The following is a 21,130-nucleotide window of genomic DNA, read 5'->3' on the forward strand; positions in this document are numbered from 1 at the left end:
AGCAGCTGACGAAATGGCTGCTGTTCGGAGAGCACACACATTTATACTCCGCCTACTGGGCGGAGCCAGCAGGCAGGGATCTACCCCTGTACCTGTAGTACAGGGGCCTTACCGTAATACCAGTATATACAATATAATACAGTAGTGGTGACTACCACACACCCCTCACTCTTCTAAACTCCAATGGAAATAAGCCCAGTCTGTGTAGCCTTTCCTCATATAACAGGTTATGATCTGGCAGGTGCTGTGCAAACCAAATCCCAAACGGAAACTTGGCAAACTATCAGAATGCTTATCTTTTTGTATTTTTACCACAAGAAGGTACTGCACCAAATCCAGTAGCTCTTTTGGAGATTATAACTGTTAATGTAAAACATTTATTAAGAAAAGAAAATTTTAATACAAGATTACATTCACACAGATTGTTAGTCTGACAGAACCCCCTCCCCCCGGCCCAAAATCCTACTTGGATACACTCACAAGGAAACACCCCTTTAGGCAACAATCCTTTTGGATACTTAATCTATAAACAATTCCTGTAATATTACCACAAAGCAAACCTGTTGTTGCTGCAGGGGAGGTACGGCACATAAACATACACTTTTCTGGGTTACTGGAGGCGTCTTCACTCGCAGTTCTGTCTCAGCACTGAGCACGCTCCACACTATATGGTCACTCCTCAAGATGGATGGATGGATTTGTTTATTGTCACGTGTACCAAGGTACAGTGAAAAGTATTTTTCTGCGAGCAGCTCAACAGATCATTAAGTACATGAATAGAAAAGGAAATAAAAGAAAATACATAATAGGGCAACACAAGGTACACAATGTCACTACATAAACACCGTCATCGGGTGAAGCATACAGGGTTTTGTGTTAATGAGGTCAGTCCATAAGAGGGTCATTTAGGAGTCTGGTAACAGTGGGGAGGAAGCTGTTTTTGAGTCTGTTCGTGCATGTTCTCAGACTTGTGCATCTCCTGCCCGATTGAAGAAGTTGCAAGAGTGGGAGGGGTCTTTTTTTTAAAAAATAATTTTTATTGAAATTTTTACAAAATATAAACATCTCAACTCTATTAACAAAACAACCGCGGTAACACCCCAAGAACAATACCCACCCAGCTTCAAAAGCAACTACAAACAAAAGAAAAAAACAAAAGAACACCCAACAACAAAAGGGAAAGAGATAACACCCGCCACATCCCACAAACCCATGTACACAGTTCTCCCTCCCACCGATCGAACCCCCCCCCCCCCCCCCCCCCGGGTTGCTGCTGCTATCGGCCTATTTCCCTACCGTTCCGCCAGGAAGTCCAGGAAAGTCTGCCACCGCCTAAAGAGCCCTTGTACTGATCCCCTCGGGGCAAATTTCACCTTCTCCAATTTAATGAACCCCGCCATATCATTGATCCAGGCCTCCACGCTTGGGGGCCTCGCATCCTTCCATTGGAGCAAGATCCTCCGCCGGGCTACTAGGGACGCAAAGGCCAGAACACCGGCCTCTTTTGCCTCCTGCACTCCCGGCTCCACTGCAACCCCAAAAATTGAGAGTCCCCAGCCTGGCTTGACCCTGGATCCCACCACCCTCGACACTGTCCTTGCTACCCCCTTCCAAAACTCCCCCAGCGCTGGGCACTCCCAAAACATATGGGCGTGATTCGCTGGGCTCCCCAAGCACCTAGCACACCTGTCTTCGCCCCCGAAAAACCTACTCATCCTCGTCCCAGTCATGTGGGCCCAATGCAGCACCTTGAACTGTATGAAGCTAAGCCTCGCACAGGAAGAGGAGGAATTCACTCTCTCCAGGGCATCCGCCCACGTCCCCTCCTCAATCTCCTCACCCAGCTCATCTTCCCATTTCCCCTTCAGTTCCTCCACCGAGGCCTCGTCTACCTCCTGCATCACCCGGTATATGTCCGAAATCCTCCCTCCTCCAACCCACACCCCCGAGAGCAACCGATCCCGCACCCCTCGTGGGGGCAGCAAGGCGAACCCCTCCACCTGCTGCCTGGCAAACGCCCTCACCTGCATGTACCTAAACATGTTCCCCGGGGGGAGCCCAAACTTCCCCTCTTACTCCCCCAAGCTCGCGAACCTCCCCTCCACAAACAGGTCCCTCAACCTCCTAACCCCTGCCCTGTGCCAGCCCAGAAATCCACCATCAATGCTCCCTGGGGCAAACCGATGGTTCCCCCGTATCGGGGCCTCCATCGAGCCCCCCACTTCTCCCCTGTGCCGTCTCCATTGCCCCCAAATTTTGAGGGTAGCCGCCACCATCGGGCTCGTGGTATACCTCGTTGGAGGGAGCGGCAATGGCGCCGTTACCAGCGCCTCCAGGCTCGTGCCCACACATGACGCCGCCTCCATCCTCTTCCATGCTGCCCCTTGTGGCAGCACGGTAGCATTGTGGATAGCACAATCGCTTCACAGCTCCAGGGTCCCAGGTTCGATTCCAGCTTGGGTCACTGTCTGTGCGGAGTCTGCACATCCTCCCCGTGTGTGCGTGGGTTTACTCCGGGTGCTCCGGTTTCCTCCCACAGTCCAAAGATGTGCAGGTTAGGTGGATTGGCCATGATAAATTGCCCTTAGTGTCCAAAATTGCCCTTAGTGTTGGGTGGGGTTACTTGGTTATGGGGATAGGATGGCGCTGTTGACCTTGGGTAGGGTGCTCTTTCCAAGAGCCGGTGCAGACTCGATGGGCTGAATGGCCTCCTTCTGCACTGTAAATTCTATGATTCCTCGTCCATTACCCACTTACGCACCATCGCTGCGTTGGCAGCCCAATAGTACCCACAGAGGTTGGGCAACGCCAGCCCCCCCCTATCCCTGCCCCGTTCCAGGAACACTCTTCTCGCCCTCGGAGTCCCATGCGCCCACACAAATCCCGTAATACTCCTGTTGACCCTCCTAAAAAAGGCCTTCGGGATAAGGATGGGGAGGCACTGGAACAGGAACAAAAACCTCGGGAGCACCGTCATCTTAACGGACTGCACCCTCCCCGCCAGTGACAGCGGTAACATATCCCACCTCTTAAACTCCTCCTCCATCTGCTCCACCAACCTTGTGAGGTTGAGCTTGTGCAGGGCCCCCCAGCTCCCAGCCACCTGGACCCCTAGGTACCTGAAGCTTTTCCCTGCCTGCTTCAGTGAGAGCCTACCAATCCCCTCCTCTTGATTGCCCGGATGCACCACAAACAACTCACTCTTTCCCAGGTTCAACTTATGCCCAGAGAACCCCCCGAATTCACTAAGAATCCTCATCACCTCCGGCACCCCCCCCCCCCCCCCCCCCCCCCCCCCCCCCCCCCACCGGGTCCGCCACATACAGCAACAGGTCCTCCGCATACAGCGACACTCGATGCTCCTCCCCACCCCGCACCAGGCCTCTCCAGTTCCCTAACTCCCTCAATGCCATGGCCAGGGGCTCAATCGCCAACGCGAAGAGCAAGGGGGACAGGGGGCACCACTGTCTCGTCCCCCGGTACAGCCGAAAGTACTCCGACCTCCTCCTATTTGTGGCTACACTCGCCATCGGGGCCTCGTAGAGCAGCCTTACCCACCGGATAAACCCCTCCCCAAACCCAAACCTCTCCAACACCTCCCACAGATACTCCCACTCAACCCTATCAAAGGCCTTCTCCGCATCCAATGCCACCACTATCTCCGCCTCCCCTTCCATGGCCGGCATCATAATGACATTGAGGAGCCTTTGCACGTTCGTATTCAACTGCCTTCCCTTCACAAATCCCGTCTGGTCCTCATGAATGACCCCGGGCACGCAATCCTCTATTCTAGTGGCCAAGATCTTTGCCAGCAGCTTAGCGTCGGCGTTTAGCAGCAAAATCGGCCTATATGACCCACACTGCAGAGGGTCCTTGTCCCGCTTCAGGATCAAGGAAATCAGCGCCCGTGACATAGTTGGGGGCAAAGCCCCCCCCTCCCTTGCCTCGTTAAAGGTCCGGACCAACAGGGGGCCCAACAGGTCCAAATACCTTTTATAAAATTCCGCCGGAAACCCGTCCGTTCCCGGCGCCTTCCCCGACTGCATGCTCCCTATCCCTTTGACCACCTCCTCCAGCTCGATCGACGCCCCCAGTCCCTCCACGTGCTCCTCCACCACCTCGGGAATCGCAGCTTGTCCAAGAAGCGCCCCATTCCACCCCCCTCCACCGGGGCTTCCGACCGGTACAGTTCCCCATAGAAGTCTCTGAAGACCCCATTAACATCTACTCCCCTCCGCACCACCTTCCCAGCCTTATCCGTCACTCCCCAATCTCCCTGGCCGCGTCCCGCTTTCGGAGCTGGTGTGCCAGCATCCTGCTCGCCTTCTCCCCATATTCATACACCGCCCCCTGTGCTTTCCTCCACTGAGCTTCCGCCTTTCTGGTAGTCAATAGGTCAAATCTGGCCTGAAGGTTGCGCCTCTCCCCCAGCAATCCCTCCTCTGGAGCCTCCGCATATCTCCTATCCACCCGCACCATCTCCCCTATCAGTCTCTCCCTCTCCCTCTGCTCCCCCCTCTCCCTATGGGTTCGGATGGAGATCAATTCCCCCCTCATCACCGCCTTCAATGCCTCCCAGACCATCCCCACTCGGACCTCCCTGTTGTCATTGGCCTCAAGGTACCTCTCGATACACCCCCGAACCCTCTCGGCCACCTCCTCATCTGCCAGCAGCCCCACCTCCAAGCACCAGAGCGGACGTTGGTCCCTCTCTTCCCCCAGCCCGAGGTCCACCCAGTGCGGGGCATGATTTGAAATGGCAATGGCTGAGTATTCCACATCCTCCACCCTCGAAACCAACCCCCTGCTCAGGACAAAATAAATCAATCCTCGAGTAGGCCTTATGTACGTGGGAGAAAAACGAGTATTCCCTGGCCCTTGGCCTCGCAAACCTCCAGGGATCCACCCCCCCCCAAAATCTGGTCCATAAATCCCCTCAACTCCTTAGCCACCGCCGGCCTCCTACCCGTCCAGGACTTGGATCGATCCAGTGGGGGATCCAGTACCGTGTTGAAGTCCCCCCCCCATGATCAGGCCCCCCACCTCCAAGTCCAGAATGCGGCCCAACATACGGCGCATAAACCCCGCATCGTCCCAATTTGGGGCGTAAACATTCACCAACACTACCCGCTCCCCCTGCAACTTACCACTCACCATCACATACCTCCCGTCACTGTCAGCCACCACATTTAACGCCTCGAACGACACCCTCTTTCCCACCAGGATCGCCACCCCCCAACTCATCTCATCCAGCCCTGAGTGAAATACTTGGCCCACCCATCCCTTTCTCAGCCGGACCTGGTCCGCCACTCTCAGGTGTGTCTCCTGGAGCATGGCCACATCCACCTTCAGCCCCTTCAGGTGCGCAAATACCCGAGCCCGTTTGACTGGCCCATTCAGCCCCCTCACATTCCAGGTTATCAGCCGGATCAGAGGGCTCCCTGCCCCCCCTCCCCTGCTGATTAACCATACCCCAACCCTTGCCCACCCCCGGCCAGCGTCCCCCGCTCTGCCAGTTTCCCACAGCGGCAACCCCCCCCCCCCCCCCCCCCTCCAGCACCCCCTGCGTCCTCCAGCTCCTTCCTGACCATTTCAGCAGCAACCCGGTACCCCCCCCCCCCAAAAGGCTAGGACCCCTCCTAGCCGCGCCCCTCCCTCCACAGCACTCCCGTGAGCCAGCTAACTTCTGCTGACCCCGGCGACTCCCGCCCTACCTCCGACTCCTCCCCACGTGGGACTACCCCTCCTCCATCGTGCCCGTCAACGGGTCCTCTCCTCCCCCCCCCCCCCCCCCCCGCTCTTGCGCGGGAAAAGAAAACAGCCAGCCACGACCCGCGCTTCTCAGCCCCGACCCCAACCCCACCATCTCCCAGCGCGGGAAACCCGCAGAAAGCCCGCGCTTTCCCCCTGCCCGGCCCCGCCTCCTCCAGGGCAACTCCCGTTGTCAGTCCCCCCCACCAGCTCCCCGAACTCCCCGTTTACCCCCCTGCCCGAACCCGTCCACCAGACCCCTACAGAAAAACCCATATAGAAAAGACAAATCGACATCACCCCACCCACCCTAAGGCCAACCCACATCTTACATTAACCAGGCAAATACAAATACAGTATTATACAGCATCCCCCATCTTAGACCCTCAGTTTGAGTCCAATTTCTCGGCCTGCACAAAGGCCCACGCCTCCTCCGGGGACTCAAAATAATGGTGCCGATCCTTATAGGTGACCCACAGACACTCCGTCTATGGAGCACCGCCTTCGTCCGGTTAAACCCGGCCCTCCACCTCGCCACCTCCGCACTCCAGTCCTGGAAGATCCGCACCTCCGTGTTCTCCCACTTGCTGCTCCGCTCCTTCTTGGCCCACCGGAGCACACACTCACGATCCACGAACCGATGAAACCGCACCAACACCGCCCGCGGCGGCTCGTTCGGCTTGGGCCTCCTAGCCAGAATTCTGTGGGCCCCCTCTAACTCCAGGGGCCCCTGGAAGGACCCAGCCCCCATCAGCGAGTTTAACATAGCCACCACATAGGCCTCTAGGTCCGACCCCTCCAGCCCCTCCGTGAGGCCCAGGATCCGTAAATTCTTCCTCCTCGACCGGTTGTCCAGCTCCTCGAACCGCTCCTGCCATCTTTTATGGAGCGCCTCGTGCATCTCCACCTTCCCCGCCACGGCCACGACCTCATCCTCCCTTTCGGAGGCCTGCTGCTGCAGCTCCCGGATCACAGCCCCCTGGGCTGTCTGGGTCTCCATCAGCTCCCTGTTGGTTACCTTCAACGACTCCAGCAGCTCCAACTTCAGCTCCTGGAAGCAGCGCAGCAGGGTTGCCTGCTGCTCCTGAGCCCACTGCCTCAGCTCCTCGAGGGCTCCGCCGGCCGCCATTTTGTCTTCCTTCCCCTGCTTTTTCAGGGGTGCTTTCTCCGGTTTTCTCCTTACCCCACTCCTGGTCCGGACCATAGGACCGTTGGGGTCGACTCCTGTCCTCTTCCCACGTCGGGATTTGCCGACACAGCTCTGTTGGGGGCCCTGAAAAGAGCCCAAAAGTCCGTTTTCAGCGGGAGCTGCCGAATGTGCGGCCTAGCTCCTCATTGCCGCCACTGGAAGTCCGAGTGGGAGGGGTCTTTGATTATGCTGCCCGCTTTCCCCAGGCAGCGGGAGGTGTAGATGGAGTCAATGGATGGGAGGCAGGTTCGTGTGATGGACTGGGCTATGTTCGCAACTCTCTGAAGATCCTTGCGGTCCGGGGCCGAGCAGTTGCCATACCAGGCTGTGATGCAGCCCGATAGGATGCTTTCTATGGTGCATCTGTAAAAGTTGGTAAGAGTTAATGTGGACAGGCCGAGTTTCTCAAGTTTGCTGAAGAAGTGCTGTTGTGATTTCTTGGTGGTAGCATCAATGTGGGTGGATCAGGACAGATTTTTGGAGATGTGTACCGCAAGGAATTTGAAACTGCTAACCAGCTCCACCTTGGCCCCGTTGATGCTGACAGGGGTGTGTAGAGTACTTTGCTTTAGAACATAGAACATAGAACAGTACAGCACAGAACAGGCCCTTCGGCCCTCAATGTTGTGCCGAGCCATGATCACCCTACTCAAACCCACGTATCCACCCTATACCCGTAACCCAACAACCCCCCCTTAACCTTACTTTTATTAGGACACTACGGGCAATTTAGCATGGCCAATCCACCTAACCCGCACATCTTTGGACTGTGGGAGGAAACCGGAGCACCCGGAGGAAACCCACGCACACAAGGGGAGGACGTGCAGACTCCACACAGACAGTGACCCAGCCGGGAATCGAACCTGGGACCCTGGAGCTGTGAAGCATTTATGCTAACCACCATGCCACCCTGCTGCCCCTGGCAGGGTTTCTTAAGTCACTGATCAGCTCATTAGTTTTGCTGGCATTGAGGGAGAGATTGTTGTCGTTACACCACTCCACTAGGTTCTCTATCTCCCTCCTGTATTCTGGCTCGTCGTTATTCGAGATCCGGCCCACTATGGTCGTATCGTCAGCAAACTTGTAGATGGAGTTGGAACCAAATTTTTCCCACACAGTCGTGTGTGTACAGGGAGTAGAGTAGGGGGCTAAGTACACAGCCTTGCGGAGCCCCGGTATTGAGTACTATTGGGGAGAAGTTGTTGTTGTTTATTCTTACTGTTTGTGGTCTGTGGGTTAGAAAGTCGAGAATCTAGTTGCAGAGTGAGGAGCCAAGTCCTAGGTTTTGGAGCTTTGATATGAGCTTGGCTGGGATTATGGTGTTGAAGGCGGAGCTGTAGTCAATAAATAGTCTGATGTGGAGTCCCTGTTGTCGAGATGCTCTCGGGATGAGTTTAGGGGCAGGGAGATGGCGTCTGCTGTGGACCGGTTGCGGCGGTATGCGAATTGCAGTGGATCAAGGCATTCTGGGAGAATAGAGGTGATGCGCTTCATGACCAACGTCTTGAAGCACTTCATGACAACTGAAGTCAAAACCACCGGATGGTAGTCACTGAGACACGTGGGGGAGGGTTGGTTATGGTGGCAGGGTGTCTGCGAGCCTGGAGCGGGAGGGAGGGGGTGGGAGAAAACTAACAATAACCAGGGGATTCTCTTTGTCTCGCCCTCGAGGTACCCAGGAATTGTGAAGGAATATTGCATCATGGTGTGGATGGCTGACTTGCGGACTCTGTGTGTGTGTGTGTGTGTGTGTGTGTGTGTGCGCGCGTGCGGTGTGTGTGGCCTGTGACGAGGGCAAGAATTTCTCCCCATTTAGAAGGTTTGTGAACCGATGTATCCAACAAGTGGGTGTGAGACCAGACCACATTACGATGGCCTGGGTGAGCCAGGTTTGACAATAGGGCCTGGGGGTGGCGATTCTGTTGAGCAAAAGGGTTCGCTTTCAGGCGGGGAGGGTTCTGGACGATCAGGGGAGCGTTACATGATGATTACAGGTACACTGGAGAGGAAGGCCGTGGTGTTAATGAACATGTATGACCTGAATACGGACGATGTCAAGTTTATGGGATGACTGCTGGCTGTTAAGACACACATCAATTGATTTTAGGGGGGTGGATTTTAACTGTGTATTGGATCCAAGTTTGGACCACGCCCGGCTGAGATCCCTTTGTGGATGGCAGAGGTGTTAGCTGCATTCATGGAGGAGACAGGAGGGGCGGACCTGTGCCGGTTTACGCACTCGGGTTTTCCAGTTACAGCAGCAGGAGGCTGCTAGGGAGATTGCACAGGTGAGGGAGTAGGTTGGTCTCTCCCCAGAAAAGGTGAATGGTGCGTTTTGGACCGTTTATGATGTGCTTTGTAGGCCGGAGCCGCCAGAGGATGAACATGGGTTGGCAGAGTTTTTAGAGGATTTGGAGTTCCCCCAAGTGGGGGAGGAATTGCGGGAGGAATTGGAAGAACCATTGGGATTGGGGGATAAGGACCTCCACATAGTGCGGGTCGTACTGCCCGATTTCACTGCTCAATGTGGATGCAAAACTTTTGGTTAAGGTCTTAGCATCGAGGTTGGAGCGCCGTCTCCCGGAGGTAGTGGGGGAAGATCAGATGGGCTTTTTGAAGGGTGGAAAACTGATGGCCAACGTGAGGCAGCTACTCAACATAGCTCTTACCCGAGCGGTGGAGCTGGAACCGCAGATAATTGTGTCTCTGGGTGCAGGAAAAGTGTTTGACAGGGTTGAGTGGAGCTATCTTTTTGCGGTTCTGGAAAGGTTTGGGTTGGGTCCTGGATTTGTGTCGTGGGTGCAGCTGTGATACAAAGCTCCGTCTGCGAGTGGGTGCATTAACACCACAAGTTCGTGGTTGTTTCAGCTGCACAGGGGGACGAGGCAAGGGTGTCCTATGTCTCTTACGTTTGTGTTGGAAATCGAGCCATCAGCATTTGCTCTCGGGGCTCTGACAAGTGGCAAGGAATTGTGAGGGGTGGAGCAGAACACAGGGTGTCCCTGTATGCGGATTTGGGGCCAGTTATGCGGGGTCTCATGGGTATATTGAAGGGTTTCAGCCCCTTCTCGGGATACAAGTTAACCGTTGGAAATAACGAGTATTTTGTGGTTTCTTTGAACCCTGTGGTCGTCTCCACTTTGAAACTCTGTCAGCATTTCAAGTTGGACAGTGTTAAGATGAGCGTCTATCGGTAGGAATAATTTGTCTGAGTCGGTGAAATTTGATGCCACGTTTGGGGGGGGGGGGGGGGGTTGGAAAGGTAAGGGGTTGGAGAGATTTGTTACTGAAGAGGTGGTTTGCCAGCTTGGAGGAGTTGAAGGAGAAGGCAGGACTTGTGGGTTTGGATACGTTCAGGTACTTCTAGGTATGGGATTTTATTTGGTGGATATTTCCGACATTCCTGGTAGTGCCACCATCCACTTTATTGGAGAGAATACTCTCCTGTGCAGGGTCGGAAGAGGGCAGCATGCCTGGGACATATGGACGGATCTTTGGGGGGGGGGGGGGGGCAGGTCTCGGTCGAAGGAGGTGATGGCCAGGTGGAAGGAGGAGCTGGGACCCATTTTGGAGAAGGTGGTGGGGAGTGAGTCGCTCCACCGAGTGAATGCTACGCCATCCTGTGCGAGGTTGAGCTTGATCCAGCTCAAGGTGGTTCAGGCACCAAGGCCAGAATGAGTCCATTTTTTTTGCAGGGGTTGAAGCTAGGTGTGGGGGGGTGATTGAGAGGGCCTGTGAACCGTATTCGTGTTCTGGTCCAGTCCCAAAGTGGTGCATTTTTGGGGGTGGGTTTCCTAAATATTGATTTAGAGCCCTGTCCGTTAGTAGCTATATTTGGAGTGTCGGGGGCAGCACGGTGGCATAGTGGTTAGCCCTGCAGCCTCGCGGCACCGAGGTCTCGGGTTCGATCCCGGCTCTGGGTCACTGTCCGTGTGGAGTTTGCACATTCTCCCCGTGTTTGCGTGGGTTTCGCACCCACAACCCAAAGATGTGCAGGGTAGGTGGATTGGCCACGCTAAATTGACCTTAATTGGAAAAAATGAATTGGGTACTCTAAATTTATATTTTTAAAAAAAAATATTTGGCGTGTCAGACCAGCCAGAGCAGAGGACGGGTGCGAGGCCGGAAGCCCTGGCATTCGCCTCATTGATTACTAGGAGGAGAATTCTGCCGAGTTTGAGACAGGCAACACCTAGTGCCTCAGCGTGTCCAGGTGACTTGGAGTTTCTGTACCTTGAGACATTTACAGTGAGGGAGTCAAGCGATGGGTTGTACCGTAAGATGGTAGCCTTTTATATTGTATTTTAAGGAATTGGTCACCGTTTGCTGTAGGTGGAGGGGGTTGTATTTCTGTTCCTGGGGTTATTGTTACTCCTGTCGTTTGGAATTTTTTGATACATGTGTTGGTTTTGTTGTGTTTTGTAAATGTTTGATATAAAATGTTAAAAGTTCAATTTTTAAAATTTCAAAGAACGATGAGGTTTCAGTTTAACATCTGGAAAAAATAGCACTCAACAATGCTGTAGGAGCGTTTTCAGAGACTAAGTAATGAACTGTCTTTTACGTGAGGGACTTCCCTTCTTAATTACAGCTCAACTAACACAAAGACTCGTTGAGACAGTAACTGGTTAAGACAGCTTTATTTTCCAAGCTTGATCAATGTACGAGGTAGTGATTTGGGTCAGTGCCAAAACCAACTCTGCTTTATATTGCTTTTGGCTAATGGCTTGATGGCCAGAGCAAACAGTAACAGGGAGAGGGGGCACCCTTGCCTCGTCCCTCGGTGTAGCCCGACCTCAGCTGGTTCATACGCACACTCGCTACTGGTGCCTGATAGAGCAACCCCACCCAGTCAATCAAACCCTCACCAGTTAATTGCATTCCACCCGCTCAAAAGCCTTCTCCGCATCCATTGCTACCACCACCTCCTCTCCTTCGGAGGGCATCATAATAACATAAAAGCCTTCGAACAGTGGCCTCAAGTTGCCTGCCTTTTACAAATCCCATCTGGTCTGCCCCCATCAACCCCGGGACACAGTCCTCTATCCTTGTGGCCAGTATCTTAGCCAGCAGTTTGACGTCCACATTCAGTAGAGAAATCGGCCTGTATGACCCGCATTGCTCCGGATCCTTCTCCCGTTTCAAGATCAATGAAATCGAGGCTTGCGACATTGTTGGGGGAGGACACCCTTCTCTCTTCCACCTTTTCTCTGTGGGCCCGTATCCCTCTCAGCCCATTCCACCTTTTCTGTGTGGGCCCGTATCAAGATTAATTCCCCTCTGACCACCATCTTCATAGTTTCCCAAACCGTTGCTGTGGAGACCATCCCCATATCATTTGTTTCCAGGTAGTTCTGGGTGGACTTGTTAACCCGCTCACAGATCGCTTTGTCCACTAGCAACCCCACATCCGGTGTCCACAGTGGGCGTTGCCCTCTCTCCACACTAACCCGTAGATCCACCCAATGCGGGGCATGACCCGACACTGTGATTGCCAAGTACTTAGAATCCAGTATTAGCGCCCTGCTCAGAACAAAAAAGTTGATGCAAGACCTTGTGGATATTTGAGAAAAAGGAAAACTCCTTCGCCCTTGGCCGTGCAAACCTCCATGGGTCTCCATCCCCCCATCTGTTCCATAAACCCCTTCAATTCCTTTGCCGCGGCCAGCCTCCTCCCTGTCCTGGATTTTGACCGGTCCAATTCCAGTTCAATGACTGTATTAAAGTGTCCTCCCATGACTAGGTTATGTGACTCTAAGTCTGGGATCTTACCTAAAACCCGCCTCATAAATTCCACATCGTCCCAATTCAGAGCATATATGTTCACGAGTACCACCCACACCCCCTCCAGCTTCTCACTCACCATTATGTACCTGTCCCCCTTGTCTGTCACAGTTCTCCCTGTCTCGAATGCCACTCGTTGGCTGATCAAGATCGCTACCCCCCTGGTCTTTGAGTCCAGTCCTGAGTGGAACACTTGGCTGACCCATCCCTTTCTCAATCTCGTCTGATCTGTAACCTTTTAGGTGTGTCTCTTGTAGCATTGCCAAGTCCGCCTTCAGCCCCCTCAGATGCACAAACACACGAGCTCCACTGTGCATTGCAGGCTCCTGCTATTAGCAAGGGTTTAAATGCTTGTTATTGTTACGTTTTAAGAATACATGCTTCATAATTAATAATGCTTACTGGATATATTTTCTATAGTTAGTTTCAGTCCTCAATAAACTAATTTATGTCAAGCTATTCTAGTGCTATCGTTGCTATCGTAGCTATCTAGTTCTCAGGGGTCTCATCTTAAGCACCCCCCCCCCCCCTTCAAATATACCGCACTGAAATGGCAACCTAAATTATGTATAATAATCTTTATTGTCACAAGTAGGCTTACATTAACACTACAATGAAGTTACTGTGAAAAGCCCCACAGTGCCAGGGTCCCAGGTTCCATTCCCACTTAGGTCACTGTCTATGCGGAGTCTGCACGTTCTCCCTGTGTCTGCGTGGGTTTCTTCCGGGTGCTCCGGTTTCCTCCCACAAGTCCCAAAAGACGTGCTGTTAGGTGAATTGGACATTCTGAATTTTCCCTCTGTGACCCGAACAGGTGCCGGAGTGTGGCAATTAGGGGCTTTTCACAGTTACTTCATTGCACTAATAACGATTATTATTATTCTCCACTCCGGCACCTGTTCGGGTACACAGAGTGAGAATTCAGAATGTCCAATTCACCTAACAGCACGTCTTTCGGGACTTGTGGGAGGAAACTGGAGCACCCGGAGGAAACCCACGCAGTCACAGGGAGAATCGGGAATCAAACCTGGGGCCTTGGAGCTGCGAAGCAACAGTGCTAACCACTGCTACCGTGCCATCCACTTTAGTCCTTGGCTTAAATCCGTAACATTCTGATTCCAAAGCAAGAGTGCTACCGCTGAGCCAAGCTACCCCACTTAATGCAAGGGAAAGTAAATGATCAAACTATGAAAAGATAATTGTAGCTGCATCTTTTTATTCAGTGATCTGTGTATATGTAACAATACAATAAATGTACGTGCAGAAATATCCACCTAATTCATGAACAGTGACCTACATAATCAAGTGCCCAAATCATACAGCACTGTTATAGAACCATAATATATCATTTGGCAACATTTAACCATAAAAGTAGCAGTTTATTTTATGCTAGTTAGGGTTAAGAACTTAAGATATTTCCAACTAAAATTACAATCTCAATCTTATAGTTTTATTTATCATGTAACAAACAAAATAATGGTTACATAATTCATCCGGGGGGGGGGTCTAAATGTTGAGGGCAAGAATTTAAATTATAAATCGTTATTTTTCACAATGTAAAAGCACTCCTGACATTTCCTGTCTGATACACAAGGCAGAAGAGCAGTAATCAGGAGCCAGAATGGGACCATTGAATTGCACCAACTCCGAATCAGGGAGAAATGTGGACTTGCGAGATTGTTTCCAGAAACCCATGAAAATCCGATCTGGAACTAAATTTATCTCCAGTTGGTCCACCTAAAAAAAAGTCTTGGGGAGCTGTGAATACTAAAATAGAAATAAAAATAAAAATGTATTATCAATACATTTGTCTAATCATACCTGTAGATGTATATTGATCATTTAACTGTTTTATCACATCTTTCAAATCTTGCTTCATATACAATGTTCAACAGGAAGAAAAATTCAAATATTATATCATTTTACAGACGTTATGCATTATATGTTTATGGTGGATCCGTTTTTCAGGCTAGCAAATAAAAATATCCAAATGCAGACAGCAAGATCCAGCTTGAATGTCAGAGAAAAACAAAATCTTTCACAGCCACAGGACATCCCAGAGTGCGTCACTGTTATAATGCAGAGAAGCGTAGCAGCCAATTTGCACACAGCAAGCTCTCACAAAACATATTCAATCTTTAAACAATCTTAACATACATCCAATATTTTCATGTCAGGTTTTATTAGAATGAAATCTAAACATATCAAGATTCGCAGTGGATCATGATTCATGAACAGGCCTAGATCTATATATGTCCCATTGGAAGCTTGCTGAATTTTAACAGGACAGTACAGACTTTATCATAAAGCTAATCACAAAGATACAAAAGAAAAACCTGGTATGTAGCAGAAAATGTTTGTGCATTTATGCAAATTTCCAAACCATTATAAAAGCATCTTCATACTGTACACTGGCTCCAAGCAACCCATGTGAATTTTATTCACCATGGAGTCAGGCGACAAACAGGCACTGCTCATAGCCCCCACACATGGCCTATTCTTCTTGTTGCTATGCCCCTCAACATGTTATTTGCATGCTTAATGCACTTCTGCTAAAACTGAGCCAGATCTTGCACACCAAACACTCCAGTGGAAAAAGTTTTCCCATTTCTGACACATCTCAACTTAGTTTTTGATAATATGTGAATTCCAGAAGTGGGTTGCTTTTAAAGGGCATTGTGAACACAGCAAAAATGTATTAATAGCTACTTATATATGCCATGCAAACAATTCATAATATTTCTATATATATATTCCCATTTGCTCCCTTTGCAATCAGACATTGAAAGTTGGGAACCATAGACCCAGAACAATTCTACTATTTGAGCTTTTCACCCAATTAGCCTCTGCCCAAAGCATCAGAAAGCCACATTTTTTACATTAATTCAGGTAAGGCAAGAAATAGAAGTAAAAGTAATAAATACCCGAGGCCACTCCTGACAATGCAGGTGGCCTGATATCATCACTGTCTGTGAAGTAGTGGTGCACTGGCACATAAAATGTTTGAGGCTCAATGTTTGATTTAGGCTTCAACATGTCCCAAGACAGAGACAATTTCTACCCCATTATTGTAACCAGATTTGTTCACTGCTTATTTATGGCAAACATGATTCTGATAGAGTGCATAATAACTCATTCCTAATTAAAATTGGTCTATGTCATCTCATGCACTCTGAAGTATGTGCAAATTTTCCAAGTTCCGTGATCTAGAGCTTACTATTTTGGATTAATTTCTTGATTAAATAAATGGAGGGTCATCAATGTTGGGAAATTAAACTGCTTTCCATCCTTCAATCCGCCACACTTGGGTATTACCTTCGATCTATAGTAACAAGGACCATAAATGTCATCATGGATCAGTTCCAATTTCTGTATTCCCATCTGCACCAGTGAGATATTTCCATTTTTATGTTAAATGCAGACAGTATTGCACTGAGATGTCCCAAACCTCTCTCACGTAGGTTTAGCTCAGATCTAATGAGAAGTTAATTGTAAGGAACTTAAGTTCCAGAAGTGACAAAGCAGCACAATCCCTGAGAACCACAGGTATTGTACAGATATTTAGGGAAGGGACTAATATTGTGAACAGTGAATAAAAACAGGAAGCGCTGGACAAACTCAACAGGTCTGGCAGCATCTGTGGAGGCCATAAGGCATAAGAGCAGAATTAGGCCATTCGGCCTATTGAGTCTGCTTCACCATTCAATCATGGCTGATGTGTTTCTGATTCCTATATCCCCTGATCCATCTCTGTCTTAAAGACACTCAGTGATTTGGCCTCCACAGCCTTCTGCGGCAAAGAGTTCCACAGATTCACCACCCTCTGGCTGAAGAAATTCCTCCTCATCTTTGTTTTAAAGGATTGCCCCTTCAGTCTGAGATGGTGTCCTCTGGTTCTAGTTTTGCCTCCTAGTGGAAACATCCTCTCCACATTCACAGAGAAACAGTTAACATTTCGGATCTAAATGATCCTTCTACAGAACTGTTCTGTAGAAGGATCATTTAGATCTGAAACATTAACTTTGGTTCTCTCCAGACATGCTGAATTTTCCAGTAGCCGCAGTATTTTGCTTTTAAATGAACAATGTGGCTTTCTGAATGCAGTCTCTGGAACTATTTGTGAATTAAAACAAAAACATAGTAATTGAATACAAAATACCATTAAAAATTAAGGCATAATACTTTAAGTGGTAAAAAATACTTCAATGGAAATAAAACTATTCAAACATAGTTGATCATGAATCAAAACAAACTGAATTAATAGTCCACAGAACCACTCTATTCTTCCTTCAAATCGAACCTGCAACACAAAGAAAAGTTTTATTTTAATACATTGTAATTTTGTATACCGTATCTTTTTTTTAAATGTTTTTTTCACAGACACTAGCCACTCTCCAGTGCTTCACAAAAGTGGCTGTACATTACGGTCGGAATTCTCCAGCCGTTCGCTGGCAGCGAGATTCTCTAGTCCTGCCGGCAGCAGAGAATCCTACCCTACATGTCAGCTTAAACAATGAATGTTGTATTTCAACTGTTAAGGACATCACAGCTCAGCGTGATACAATGGTCCACAGCTTGTAGGGAGGAGGCTTGTAGTGGTTGATAATACCAGAGCTCCTACCAGATTCTGATAATCAAATAGCATATCACTGCTTCAGAGATGTTTAGGCAAGAAATTCTACTGATCTACCAATCAGTCTGGGCCTCATTCTCTACAAACATGAATCCAAAACTCCTGCATTTACCATGAGGAGATGGACCATATCCTCTAACCATCAGCCAAATGGAAGAAAAAAAATCAGAAATGGGTGTTATTAGTGATAGCACAGGAAAGATCAATTACTGTAAATAGTTAACTGACAATGATCCGCAACTGCTTGGCCCATGATGTCATATTCTCCCATAATATGGCTTGCTCACTTACCACTGTGTTATATCCTGAGTCGGGCTAAGCTGTGAGAGATCAAAGTAGAGCTGGAAGAGAAGCAGAGAGGCAAGGGGCCTGGTTAGAACCTAGATTCACTAACATTAAGACAACAGGGCTTAAGATATAGTTAAAAGTAGTTACAAGAGGAGTTTAGGATGCTCATAACCGTGCCATCATTCTTAAATACTAAATGTTCATGTTCTTGATTCGCCTGAAGGTTTTATTTAAAGTCTTCAATTGATTTGTAGATATCCAAATTTTCCAGATCTATCATCATTTGAAATAATTGAGAATTAAACTGCATTTGTTATACTTTAGAATATTTTTCTTTGCATTATTAGGACTTCTTGAATGTTGTACAGTAGTGTAGATACACATCACAATACCTTTCCAATCTCTCTGGACATGAAGGAAACATTGTTCTTTACAGTGAGGTCTAGCTTTTTCTTCTGTGCTTCCTCGAATGGCATTTCAAACTCAAATCTGGGGGGGCAGAGAAAGCACAAGAACATGAATTCCGGAATGAGAAAAGGTCATTCAGCCTCATCGCCCAGCTCCTGGATGTTGATTCTACTATGGACTCCCTCCCATATCAACTGTTGATCTCTTATTTTAAGGATGCCAGCTTCCTGCCCCAACCTGTCCAAAAAAAGAAAATTATGCAATGTTAACATTTCTCTAACCTATTATCCCTTTTCTCAACAGATTTTGATTCACTTGCTTTGACCCCAGACCAACTTGTTCTCTGGGAGGTTCTGCACATTGGGGAAAAATGGACAGATTTCTTCTGCTTAGAGTATGGGTAAGGGACAGAACATTTTCACAACAAACAAGGGGGAAAAATTATTATTTTTATGGGTGTGACTGGAAGCAACTGGATTATTGTTTATAAAACAGCAATGTACAAGTTATATGCTTGTCATTTCACTAAAATTCCCTCTCAACACACTTCTGTATTGGAAGTCATAAACATCTGCAAAGCAAGGGTTTTGTGCTTATGATTTTACTGTTGAAATAAAGTTCAAAATAGGATGTTCAAAGAACTGCTATCATGTTACCCCTAATATTTAAGAGTATCTCGATGATGGCACTGTCAGTATGGGTCCTTTCCGCTCTCGTTTCCATGCCTGTCAATATATTTTCCAATCACTTTCTAATTTTGCCTTGGGTCTCTTTTCCCTTAGTTTTTCTTAGTCTCCACCTATTCAGCACTCCTTACCTATCATTGTACTCTGGATTGATTGTTTTCTTCTTTACACTTGTTTTTCTCTTTGTCACTCGATTTTTGTCGGGTAGCAGAATTAGAGAGACATATGGGTCAGGGATCTCCTTGGAATGGAGTTTCAGATTCCTGTAACAAACAACCAGTCAACATTCAGCAAAGCTTTCGTACATATTGCATGGTTTGATTGCAGTCCTTCATACAAACTGTCTTCTCCAACATTAGATTGTTACCATAATTCTTTCCCATCCCAGTGGATGCAGAATTCTTGTTTTATTAATGCAATGCCCTTGTTTTATTAATTTCCTGTGAGCCGGAATATTCTGCAATTGTGAAGCACTCTCTATTAGCCCCAGCTGACAGGTGGTAACTTGTATCCACAATTATTGGAATGGGAATCCAGCGTTGGAAGCAAATTAAATCTCAAGGGATGGATAATTTTCTTTTGTTACAGTAACACTATTCTCTACTCTTAATTATTGTAAATGTTTGAGGACAGCACAGTGGTGCAGTGGTTAGCACTGCTACCTCACGGTGACTAGGACACGGGTTTGATGCAGGCCCCGGGTCACTGTCCATGTGGAGTTTACACATTCTGCGTGGGTCTCACTCCCACAACCCAAAGATGTGCAGGGTAGGTGGATTGGTCACGCTAAATTGCCCCTTAATTGGGGGGGAAAAAAAGAATTGGGTACTCAACAGTTTAATCCTTTTTGAAAATATATAAATATATGCTAATTTTTTAAAAACCCATTGTAGTCTCCTGGGCCACATACCCTGGACTTTGTAAACATAAATTATTCCGTTGTATGCTCATTCACATGGATGGGAGGGAATCACTGAGGAGGGTAGCTCGTTTTGCCTCAGAGCTGCACCTGATAAACAAGTTTGTCTTTTATGTTGCGTTCTGCAAGCTCAGAAGAATCTAGTGAAGTCAACCTAAAACACTATATAATTATTCCTGACTTTACCACCCTCATGCAAAATGCCTCCTGTAGAAAAACAGCTCCTTGAACAAACCAACCATGACCAATAACTGGTTGGGATCAAAATTCAGGGCTCTAGTCCTGCACACCAATGTGTTGCATTTTCCACTTAATTATTTCTTATTCTCCGAGCACACTTACTTAGATCAAGCAGTTACCACAACACCTTTTTCTTTGGTCTGCTATGATCACTGCTCCATGGTCTTCACCATAATTCAGAGTGTGGAATTCACTACCACATAAAATAGTTGAAGTTAATAATAATCTTTATTGTTACAAGTAGGCTTACGTTAACACTGCAATTAAGTTACTGAGAAAAGCGCCTAGTCTCCATATTCCGGCGCCTGTTCGGGTACACTGAGGGAGAATTCAAAATATCCAAATGACCTAACAGCACGTCTTTCGGGACTTGTGAGAGGAAACCCACGCAGAAACGGGAGAACGTACAGACTCCGCACAGACTGACCCAAGCCGGGAATCGAACCTGGGACCCTGGAGCTGTGAAGCAACTGTGCTAACCATTGTGCTACCATGCTGCCTGCATTTAGAGAAATCTAGCTAAACGCTTGATTTTGGGGGGGGGGGGGGGGGGGGGGAGGAGAGAGGCACAAAGGAAAAGGTTATACAGATAGGGCTTGATATATGCAAGAGAAGGCGCAGCTGGAATAGAAAACACCAGCACAGACCAGTTGAGCCAAATGGTCTGTTTCTGCACTGTAAATTTTAAGTAAAGACTATCACTAATGCTTGCCAATGCTATATTAATGATTTCCCCTTTAAACGATGAAAGACGTTTTTCTGGGAAAGTAAAGAGAATTTTGCACAAAACAAGGAATCCTGGATGAAGTGTTTTTAAATGATTGAAGGTAAAGTCGTCATAGTCCCAGAGAACGATCGGCTGCTTTCTCCTTTGAGGGGGAGACCTGACTGGTGGTGATTTAGCCTGAGAATCGTCACACCTCAGGCGAGGGGCAAGGTTGCGAAGGTGGGGCCTAAGTGATAACCTCAGCTGGTATGGGAATTGAACCCACACTGTTGGTGTCGCTCTGCATCACGAACCAGCTGTCCAGCTAACTGACTAACCAACCTCCCAAAATGATTGAAGTATATGTTAGTGAAGAAGGATCACCAGAGAATTCCATATTTGCACCTTGGATGGGATGACAATAATGATATGCCAGAACTTACATAATTTTCAATTTAAGGATTCAGTACCATCTGTACATTCTTCATAGATTATTTAATAATTTACTACAATTAACTAAAAAGAT

General features: G+C 48.5%; 1 protein-coding gene across 1 annotated transcript in view; it reads right to left on the bottom strand.

Moving 5' to 3' along the window:
- Positions 1-16,689: 16,689 nt before the first annotated feature.
- Positions 16,690-21,130, bottom strand: part of LOC119958180 (extended synaptotagmin-1-like) — a 165,262-nt gene continuing 160,821 nt past the window's right edge. Inside the window, 4 exon segments of the mRNA XM_038786528.1 lie at positions 16,690-17,024; positions 17,649-17,698; positions 18,038-18,134; positions 18,871-19,002. Of these exon segments, the coding sequence (XP_038642456.1) occupies positions 17,003-17,024; positions 17,649-17,698; positions 18,038-18,134; positions 18,871-19,002 (301 nt within the window). The 3' untranslated portion in view covers positions 16,690-17,002.

The sequence above is a fragment of the Scyliorhinus canicula genome, chromosome 28 (genome assembly GCF_902713615.1).
Source record: "Scyliorhinus canicula chromosome 28, sScyCan1.1, whole genome shotgun sequence".
Taxonomy (NCBI): Eukaryota; Metazoa; Chordata; class Chondrichthyes; order Carcharhiniformes; family Scyliorhinidae; genus Scyliorhinus; species Scyliorhinus canicula.